This window comes from Arachis hypogaea, chromosome 12 (assembly GCF_003086295.3).
Source record: "Arachis hypogaea cultivar Tifrunner chromosome 12, arahy.Tifrunner.gnm2.J5K5, whole genome shotgun sequence".
In the NCBI taxonomy this organism is placed as follows: domain Eukaryota; kingdom Viridiplantae; phylum Streptophyta; class Magnoliopsida; order Fabales; family Fabaceae; genus Arachis; species Arachis hypogaea.
This window is the reverse complement of record NC_092047.1, coordinates 90,275,571-90,286,081: the sequence shown is the minus strand read 5'-3', so window position 1 is coordinate 90,286,081 and position 10,511 is coordinate 90,275,571. Positions and strand designations below refer to the sequence as shown.

General features: G+C 35.9%; 1 protein-coding gene across 2 annotated transcripts; it reads right to left on the bottom strand.

Annotated features, from left to right (window-relative positions):
• Positions 1-1,396: 1,396 nt before the first annotated feature.
• Positions 1,397-6,143, bottom strand: LOC112727694 (uncharacterized). 2 transcript variants are annotated; one of them, XM_025777557.3, is made up of 4 exons: positions 5,280-6,143; positions 4,854-4,900; positions 4,458-4,745; positions 1,397-1,668 (listed from the first exon to the last, which is right to left on the bottom strand). In XM_025777557.3, the coding sequence occupies exons 1-4, from the start codon at positions 5,358-5,360 to the stop codon at positions 1,599-1,601; spliced, it is 486 nt and encodes a 161-aa protein (XP_025633342.1). In that variant the 5' UTR covers positions 5,361-6,143; the 3' UTR covers positions 1,397-1,598. The 2 variants fall into 2 exon arrangements, with proteins under 2 accessions (XP_025633342.1, XP_025633344.1); XM_025777559.3 differs by having other exon boundaries at positions 4,854-4,953; positions 5,280-6,123.
• Positions 6,144-10,511: the final 4,368 nt, after the last annotated feature.

Below are 10,511 nucleotides of genomic sequence, written 5' to 3'. Positions count from 1 at the left end.
GAGCAGTGAGCTTCAACCTAGATAAAGCTATGAAGCACCCACCGGAAGACCACTCCATCTTCTAGTGTGATATTATTAATGAGACTGTGGCTGAAGTTCACCAAGAGGCAGTAGAGGAGATGAACATGAAGCAAGGTGCAAGTGTGGGGAAGCCCTCTAAGTATACTGAAGACACCCTGCTACCTCCAATGGCTCCGGAGCCATCAAGTGCCAAGCCATGAGCTAAAAATGGAGTTGAAGCCCCTTCCACCTCACCTCAAGTATGCTTATCTTGAGGACAATCAACATCTCCCAGTTATTATTGCAAAGGAACTCACTTCCCAACAAGAGGAGCGTTTGCTTTGTATGCTTAGAAGACATAAGAAAGCTATTGGGTGGAGTTTGGCAGACATAATAGGTATAAGCCCTCAAGTCTGTGAGCACCGCATATTTCTAGAGGAGGGAGCAAGGCCTATCCGTCAACCTCAAAGGCGGTTGAACCCCACCATTTTAGAAGTTGTGAAAAAGGAAGTGACCCGACTGCTTGAAACCAACATCATCTATCCAATCTCAGATAGCGAATGGGTTAGCGCAGTACAGGTGGTTCCGAAGAAGTCAGGTTTCACAACAGTAAAGAATGAGCATGGGGAACTCATGACTACAAGAGTGCAGAATTCCTGGAGGGTGTGCATTGACTACAGGCGTTTGAACCAGGCTACTCGCAAGGATCACTACTCGCTACCTTTCATCGATCAAATGCTTGATTGCCTATCAGGTAAATCACACTACTGTTTTCTCACTACAACAAACAAGGCTTTTCGCAACAGTCAAAAACTGTTCCCTAAACTTTAGGCAACACTTTGGCAACGGTTTTTGACCTGTGGTATATGCGGCCGTTGCCAATGCTCAAAGGCAACGGTTTTTTACCTAAGACAATGGTAACCAAAAAACCGTTGCCAAAGTTATTGGTATAGGCAACGGTTTTGAAACAAAATTTTAAACAACGGTTTCAAACCGTTACTCGAAATGCAACGGTTTTAAACCGTTCTTTTTCATGATACAACGGTTTAAAACCGTATATGAATAGGCAACGGTTTTAAACTGTGGTAGTTTTATTATCCACAACAGCAACGGTTTTAAAGCATTACCGTTGGTACCGTTTTTTGGTAACGGTTTTTGAACTGTTGCCATTTTATAGTTGTCTAAGACAACGGTTTAAAAACGTTACCATTGGTATCATTTTTGGCAACGGTTTTAACACTGTTGTCCTTTGTAACTTTTGACAACGGTTTTTTGTAATATATAATTTTTTATTTTCAATAGTAGTTTTCTCGTGAATCAAATTAATTTCATTTTTTTTAATTATTTAGAGTCAATAAATAATCTAAACTATTTGAATAAAGTCACTAAAGAAAAATAATTGAACATTTTCCATCAAATTTGACTTATAAAAATTGTTGTAAGATCCACAATCACATTCAAAATACCACAATATATATACTCTCATGACAACCTCGAACTATATCATCTAATGTTGCAAAAAATATAACAAAGAAGAGTTGAACTAGCTAAGTAGCAAATAGATTTATCATCATGTCCGATCCACAAGTTCATGACTTTTACTCTGTAACATTTGCTCTTAAAAGTTTGACCTTAATGAAGGTCGATTTCCCCTTCAACATAGTTTTCCTGTAAAAAAAGAAAAAAAAAATCAAATATAAAACTACTAATAATGTCTACTAAAATTAGCATAATAAGGCCATCATCATCATTGCTCAACCAAAACAAGACATGAAATCAGCCATTAACAAGGATAAAACAGCATTCTACAATTTAAAACCGTTCATTCCAGGCATCAGCAGCAACCAAAAAGTTCAACCTAAATCCACTACAAATCAGATATAACTTCCTAACCACCTATTACCCACTAAGCATGCATAACTAAATTGACTAATTTAACAAAAACTGAACAAACTAATTAAACTAAGAAAATGTAAACAGGGAAATAAATTGAGAACATGCAGAAGAAGCAGAAACAGAAAATGGCAAGAGGAGGGAGAATGGAGGCAGAGCAGTGTCGACCCAGAGGTGGCTACTGGTGGCGCACGGTGGAGGATGAGCGCAGAAACAGGAGAACAGTGGCATTTTTGTTCTGTTTCCGAAGACAGGGGAGGGAAAAAATGGAAGAAGAAGAAGAAAAGAGGAGAAAGGGAAAGAAGGAGGTGTTTTCTTCACTATTGTCTCTATACAAAGATACTAATTATATACCATCCCTCTTATTGATTTAATTTATAAGATATTTAATTGAAAAAAAAAAGAACAAATTAAAGTAACCTATTGAGTTGAATTTGGTCATGAAACAAAACTAAAGTAACAAATTACCAAATTCAATTCACAAATTGGAATTCAATTAACACAAATTTTTAGAAATTTCGGCAACATTCTGGCAGTAAATAGGACATTTCTGAATTTAAACAAACAGCAAAATCAACCCATATGAACTCACTAGAATCAAATCAGCACTAATCAGCACTAAAATCAAACGGCAGCAAGCGAAAATGGCAATCAGCAGCAATATAAAAATTAGCATAATAAGGCCATCATCATCATTGCTCAATCAAAATAAGGCATGAAATCAGCCATTAACAAAGATAAAACAGTACTATGTCAACTAAAATAAAAGACATGGACATATGTTTTAGACTAACTATAAATGATTTTTTCAATCAAGAGCTTATTGCATCTAAAGAATTTCTAGAAGTCAACCACTGCACACATATTCAAAAGAGAACATCTCAACTAATCATGAGACTAACAATTTGTATCTAACAAACTATGCAAAGAAGCTTAGGCAATCAATTAATCAGTAAATTTTCTTCACTGTTATCTCTTTTTCTGGTTTTAAAGAGACAAACTAAAATAGCAACAAAGAATAAAAATATAAGTAATTCATAACCAGATTTTTAACAAAAAATTCACTTTTAAAACCAGTTTTTAGAAAAATGGATAAGCAGTTAAGCACAATAGAAAGAAGGAAACTATTACTAAATCCCCTTTTTAAGCACTAAAAAAACAGAAAGAAAAATCCCTTTAGTCCTTTACTACATGTTATCATGCATATTGCCACATCCTTTTAAATCCCTATTTTCTTTTTCTAGGTAGAATAATACTATTGAAACCACACAGAAATATAATGTAAGGAAATCAATCAAGTTTAGCAACACAGAAATCCAGAACACAATGCACTAACAAAACGTGTTCATCTTCAAATAGACAGCATCATCATATGTTTCTTCTACTACACTCTATCCCCAAGAAAAAATCTATAACAATTAGTATAATGATGAGTTTTGCTAACTAGAACTCAAATTAATGAACAATGCACAAACAATTTTTGAACAATACAAATTTGAACAATGCACAAACGGCCAAATACAAATTTTCCTTTCTATCTAATTAGCCAAATAAAGCCTCAAAACAGTTTTTGAACAATGCACAAAATAGTCAATGCAATGAAATAATTAAAAAAATATCTTAACTCTTTTATTCAATATTTTTAGAACATTTTTTAGCTGAATCCATTAGTCAGGGTTAGTGTTAATCAACATAGTAATCAAGAAAGTGCTTGTGCTTGCTGGTGCCAGCACTGATAACCTTTTTTATTAAATGCAAAGTAAAAGGGATTATTAATTCTCACTAATGACATGGTTGACAAAATTCTTTGCTGTGTTTTGAATTAAATTGTTGATCTTTTGATTGAATGCATGCCACGTCATTGATATTATTTTCTTTATGTTAACACTTTAGACTTGTTGCCTAATCTATCATAATTGTTATTGTAGAACTAAACACTGTTTTAAAATTGTGCTTCTTGTTGTTGTTATTATTGTTATTTAGATAACCATTCTTCTAGAGGATTCATTGAAACATTCAGTTACTCTTTAGCATATGTTGGGTAATTTAGGCAGCACATACATATAATTAATTTTATTTCTTCTTGTGGTCTAAATAAAAATAAAGTGGAATTAGCCCCTGCTATATTTCTATCTAATCTTATAATCTTCATATACAGATACTGATATATTATAGTTTTAGATGGAAATAAATTTGCTACAGGGAATGTTAAATGTGGCAGAAGATTAGGCATTCATGATGAGTTTTGCTAACTTCATATCCCTAAGAAAAAATCAAAAACAATTGAAGGTCTTTTATATAAAATTTAGTTCTGATGAAGTTTCAGAACAGAACCCATGACCAAAATAAAAGTTTTGCTACCTTAAATAACAGACTAACCTAAGCCCCAGGTTCATTTCACAAGTACGCAATCCAAATTCAAACCAGAATAGAAACTCAGTCAACATTCAACACTCATCTTGCTCATGTTCACAAACATCACCACTTTCCACAGCCAACAAAAATACCCAACAGCCAATCAATCCCTAACTAAGCAACAGAAATCAGAGAAGAAGACCACTTACCACAGATGACAACCCACAAACGGCCAATGCAGCGAAGCACAATCTATAATCAGCCAAGACAGTGAAGCAGAAGCAACGAGGTAGAAACAGAACAGGGGAGAAGCAAGGACGCCGTGGAGAAGCGGTGAAGCCTCGGAGAGGGGAGAAGCAGCGACGCCGCAGAGAGACTCAGCGACACCGGGAAGAAGGAGGCAGCGACACCGGGAAGAATGCAGCGATGATGATGGTACGACGATGGTGAGTGGCAATTTGGGGCTTCCTGGTGACTTGTGAGATAAGAGACTACAACTAAGAGTAACACCAAAGACATTTTAGCAGCAGAATAAATGAAATTCTAAGATAAAGTTGTGCTGGAGGTACTTAAATTCAATGGAAGATGTAAAGCTCACTGCTCACCAAAGAATCAACAATCTGTTCCATTGTGTCATGGCAAAAGCATTTATCTACAATTTCAATCATGAAGAAAATGAAACGTAGAAAAAAGGGCTATCTTAAACTGTGAATCAGAATATAAGAAACAAAGTTAGTAAAGAGAGCATCTAAACAGCTATAGGAATTTTTTATTTTTAGAGAACCAGTTTCCAAATCAAAATCAGAACAACATTAGACATGTATCTTCTCAACACACTTGCAGACTACAGCATACACATATCAACATGTTCTACCTTACTATCGTAAAATCAAGAAGAGGCACAACCAGTCACACATTTAATCTACAACCAAAATCCATTACATATGAAGCATTCAACTATTCGTAACAATCCAGTAAACTTTTCAGGCATTCAAAGTTTAAAATATTTAATTTAATAAAATATTCCCTACCTCGATGTCACAACTCGTGAAAATCACTAAACACAGCAGCTCCATCAATGGTTCCAATACCAGCTCCCATGAGAGCAACATTAGTGATTCTGGGCAGCTCCAGTGCTGGTTCCCGGTGGCTGAGGACTCTGGCAACTTGCAGAACCTAGAGGCGAGGCAGAACAGAGCCGTTTTCCTCAAATCCTAAGTAGCAGCTTCCCTGTTTCCTTTTCCATTCACGTTCCTCTCCATGGCCACGGTGAAACATCGACGGCACGCAGCGGCTTTCCATCCTCCACGTGACCTTTTCTCCTTACAGACGCGACAACGAGGCTGGCACCATCAATCAACAACGACAAATGCTCCTTGCGACTTTATGGATGGCGATGGGATTGAACGGCGGCATAGCCAGGATGCAACGGCGGTGGCTCCCTTTCCCTGGCCCCTGGCTCATGCGTAGTTCTTTCTCTCCGCAACATGAAAGTGACGGAAATGGAAGCTTCTGTGACAAAAACACACGCGACGGCGACTGCAGCGGCTCAGCGACCCCTCGACGGCTCCTTCTCCTTTCTCGCACGATGATGGCGACCGCTCAACGGAGGCAATGACGCAGTGGCGTTGCGGGGTTAGCGCGGCTTCTCTTCACCGTCCCTCACTCTCCCTTTGCGGATTCTCTTTCTCCTTCGGGCTTGGCAACGACGGCGACGGCGGCACCTAACCCGCCGACGCCGTCCTCTTCTCCTTCCTCCTCTCTTGTCTCTGTGTGTGTATGTGTTACGCTTATGAGTGGGGGGTTGTGTGCTCAGTGAGGGGGTGTTTAGGGTTTTGGAATTTGGAAATTAGGGTTTTTTATTTAATTTGGGAATTTAGAGTTAGGAATGAGAGATTTTATAAAAGGATATAGATAAAATACATATTTTGATAAAAATGGGTGAATAGAAATATAGAATAATAATTTTAAAATCTAATATACTATATTAAAATTATTTAAAAATATTATTTATCAATTTATTGCTGAATTCAAATAATTATTTCTAACAAAATATATATATATATTTGTTATAACAAAATAATTATTTATAATAAAAATATATAATATTTATTATAAATTTATTTTAATTTTATTTTTCCAAAAATAATATTTGCTATATATTTGCTATATAATAATCAATAATAGATATATAATATTTATTTTAAAATTATTTTAATTTTATTTCTTTATATTAATATTTATTATATATTTATAATAAAAATATATAATATTTATTATAAATTTATTTTAGCTTTATGTGTTCAAAATATAATATTTTTTATATATTTATAATAATATATAATATTTATAATAAATTTATTTTAATTTTATTTTTTTAAAATAATATTTGTTATTTATTTATAACAATAGTTTTTGAGTATTTTATAAACTCAGTATTTATAGAAAAAATAGTTTCAATTTATATAATTATTTGAAATTATTTTTATTAGTATTGTTTAATTTGTATAATTATTTAAATAATATTAGAAAATGGTTGTTTCATAAATAATTGTTATAATGGTTGTAAAACCGTTCTTTAAAATAGTCAAAGAGAACGGTTTTATTTTGTTACTATAGCATAATGAAAAAATGAACTTCAACAACAACACTGTAAAAACTGTTGTCTAAGACCATCTAATGGAACGGTTTTAAAGTGTAGCATTTCGGCAACGATTTTAATGCGTTTCTTTTGTACAATTCTTTAAACAACAATAAAAAACCGTTGCTTAAAGCCAAATCATGGTAACGGTTATAAAACCGTTCTTTAAAATAGTCAAAGAGAACGGTTTTAATTTGTTGCTAGAAATTGATGAAAAACTGAATTCAACAGTAACACTTAAAAAAACCGTTGTCTAAACCTATCTAAGAGAACGGTTTTAAGGCGTTGCAAAATTTGCCGTTGCTAAAGGCCATATTTGTTGTAGTGTCTAGATGGTTATACTGGTTATTTTCAAATCCATATTGCTCCAGAAGATCAGGAGAAAACAACTTTTACATGTCCCTTTGGAACGTATGCATATAAGAGAATGCCTTTTGGCTTATGTAATGCACTGGCTACGTTCCAAAGATGCATGATGAGTATCTTCTCAGATCTTCTTGAGCATTGTATGGAAGTTTTTATGGATGACTTTAGTGTCTATGGTGATTCCTTTGACCTTTGCTTGGATAGTCTAGCTAGAGTATTAGAAAGGTGTGTTAGTTCAAACCTTGTGCTTAATTTTGAAAAATGTCATTTTATGGTAAAGTAAGGTATTGTTCTAAGACATGTTGTTTCTAATACTGGTATATCTGTTAATCCTGCAAAGGTAGATGTTATTTCTGGCTTACCTTACTGATGAGTGAATTCTTTGATGGTATAGAATTTCACAAATAAATTCTCGTTGCAAGTATAGTTCTACACCAACAAACAATCCTCCCAATCAAAAATTTGATTGTCACAAATAACAAATCCCAAATAAGAATTAACCGAAGTATTTGAACTCCGGTTCGTCTCACAAGGAATTGCAATGAAGTGATCAATTATTGGCTATGAAGGAATAAGGGGTTTGATTTATAATTGGCAAGAAAAATAAATGACAAGAAAGTAAAATGTCAAGAACTAATAAAATAAAGAAAAAGTACTCTTGGCTAGACATAGGTAATTGAGATCACCATCCTTGTCTACAAACCATACATTGATAATTATGAGAGGCCAACCTATTAAGTCTACCACCAAAAGCTTTAAGTACGTAATATCTACTCCTAAGTTTGAAGTACGTCAAATAGGCTTGATCACATCAATCCATAAGTTCCAACCTAGCTATTAATTAGCTTAATAGTAGGTTAGTATCAATGGACATCAAATTGACCACATAGGGTTCTCAAATCACCAATTCAATGAGACCCAATGACTCAAGGTCACTCAATCCCCTTAGCCTAGGCATCGAATGGAATTAAAGTGAATTAAATTTAGCTATTTTAAGGCCTAAAAAGTATGTTTTCACACCTAAGCATAAATTTAGGGAGAATTACAAAATCATGCTATTTCATTGAATAAACGTGAGAAAATTTGATAAAATCCCCCAAATTAAGCATAAGATAAACCACAAAATTGGGGTTTATCACTTACCCCTCCTCCGTGAGGGAAGTTCATTTGTTTCTTGGTTATGCAGATTTCTACCGGCATTTTATCAAGGACTTCAGTAAGGTTGTACTGCCTTTATCTCGACTGCTACAGAAGGACGTAGAGTTTGAGTTGAGTGAAAATTGCATGGAGGCATTTGACAAGCTGAATATTACCTTGACCCAAGCTCCTATTGTGAGAGGGCCTGACTGGAGTAGGCCATTTGAGATCATGTGCGACGCATCAAACTATGCGGTAGGAGCGGCGCTGGCTCAGTGCGAAGGTAAGGACCCATATATTATTGCTTATGCTTCTAAGACTTTAGATGGTGGCCAGTCAAATTATACTACCACTGAAAAAGAGCTTTTAGCTATTGTTTTTGCTTTGGATAAATTCTGAGCTTATTTACTTGGTACTAAGGTGGTAGTATATTCAAATCATGCGGCCTTGAAATATTTGTTAGCTAAGAAAGAGTCTAAACCAAGGTTAATCCGTTGGATATTGTTGTTGCAAGAATTTGATTTAGAGATCAAAGATAGGAGTGGTTCCCAAAATTTAGTGGCGGACCACTTGAGTCACCTAGAGCATATTAAAAGTGACTCCACTCCTATCAATGATGCTTTTTCACTTGATAGCTTCCAAGCAATATCTGAGGTGGTTCTTTGGTATGCACCTATAGCTAATTATTTGGTTAGTCGTACCTTTCCTCCTAATTTTTCTAAGCATTAAAAGGACAAGCTTAAAAGCGAGTCCAAGTATTACATATGGGATGACCCATATTTGTGGAGATGTGGTGCTGACCAAATAATTAGAAGGTGTGTGCCACAATCCGACTTCCAGTCAATTTTAGAGGCCTGCCACTCTTCTGAGAGTGGTGGACACTTTGGTCCTCAAAGAACTATTAGAAAAATTTTAGATTGCGAATTTTGGTGGCCCACACTTTTTAAGGATGTTACTATTTTCTGTGAGTCTTACCCCCAATGCCAAAGGTTTAGAAATATATCCAAGAGGGATGAGATGCCCCAACAACTTCTGTTGTTTTGTGAAATTTTTTATGTTTGGGGTATTGACTTCATGGGTCTATTTCCAAACTCTAATGGTTTCTTATACATCTTGTTAGTTGTTTATTATGTTTCTAAATGGGTGGAAGCAATTCCTACCGTACTAACGTGCAATCGTGAGTGATCAAGGCTCTCATTTCTGTAACAGGAGAATGACAGGTCTGCTGAAGAAACATGGCATTGTTCACAAGGTAGTGACGGCTTACCATCTCCAAACTAATGGGCAAGCCGAGGTGTCTAACAGAGATATAACGCGCATATTGGAGAAGATTGTCAATCCTCATAGAAGAGACTAGAGTACTAGACTTGCAGATGCGCTTTGAGCCTATCGGACAGCTTACAAGACATCTATCGGAATGAGTCCATTCCGCCTAGTTTACGGAAAGGCTTGTCACTTTCCAGTGGAGGTAGAGCACAAAGCTTACTAGAAGTGAAGGAATGCAACTTAGGATTGGGGAGAGCCGGGATTGAAAGAAAGCTGCAACTATAGGAATTGGAGTACCTTCGACTAGAAGCATACAAGAACTCAAGGCTCTACAAAGAGAGGGTGAAGGCAGTGCATGACAAGAACATGAAAAGAAGAAAATTTAGAGCTGGGGATTTAGTCCTCCTCTACAACTCAAGGTTGAGACTCATGCCGGGCAAGTTGAGATCAAGGTGGAAAGGACCCTATAGGGTGGAAAAAGCTTAGCCATATGGGGTCTTCCACTTGAGTCACCCTTCAAGCACCACCTTCTTCAAAGTCAATGGCCACCGCTTGAAGCTATATCATGGTGAGAAGATAAAGAATAGCAAGGAGCTGGAGATCTTCCTCTTGGCGGATCCAGCACAGGAAGAGGACTGAGCTTGTGGACCGTCCAACTTAAGGACGTTAAGGAAAAGTGCTAGGTGGAAGGCAACCCACCATGATATGATCTTTCCTTTTTATTAGTTCTATTTTATTTTTATCATTGTTAATTTCTAGTTCTACATAATTACCTCTATTCTGCATTATTTAAAAAAAAGGCATATGACGCGCAAGCGTCTATGATGCGCACGCATCATATTAAGTGCGCAAC

Coding starts and splice junctions, on each gene's coding strand:
- LOC112727694 (XM_025777557.3), bottom strand. CDS start 5,360: ATGTTGCTCTCATGGGAGCTGGTATTGGAACCATTGATGGAGCTGCTG. Junction 4,901..5,279: donor TCACGAGTTGTGACATCGAG/GTAGGGAATATT, acceptor TTGAAATTGTAG/ATAAATGCTTTTGCCATGAC. Junction 1,669..4,457: donor TTTGTGGGTTGTCATCTGTG/GTAAGTGGTCTT, acceptor CTTTTTTTACAG/GAAAACTATGTTGAAGGGGA.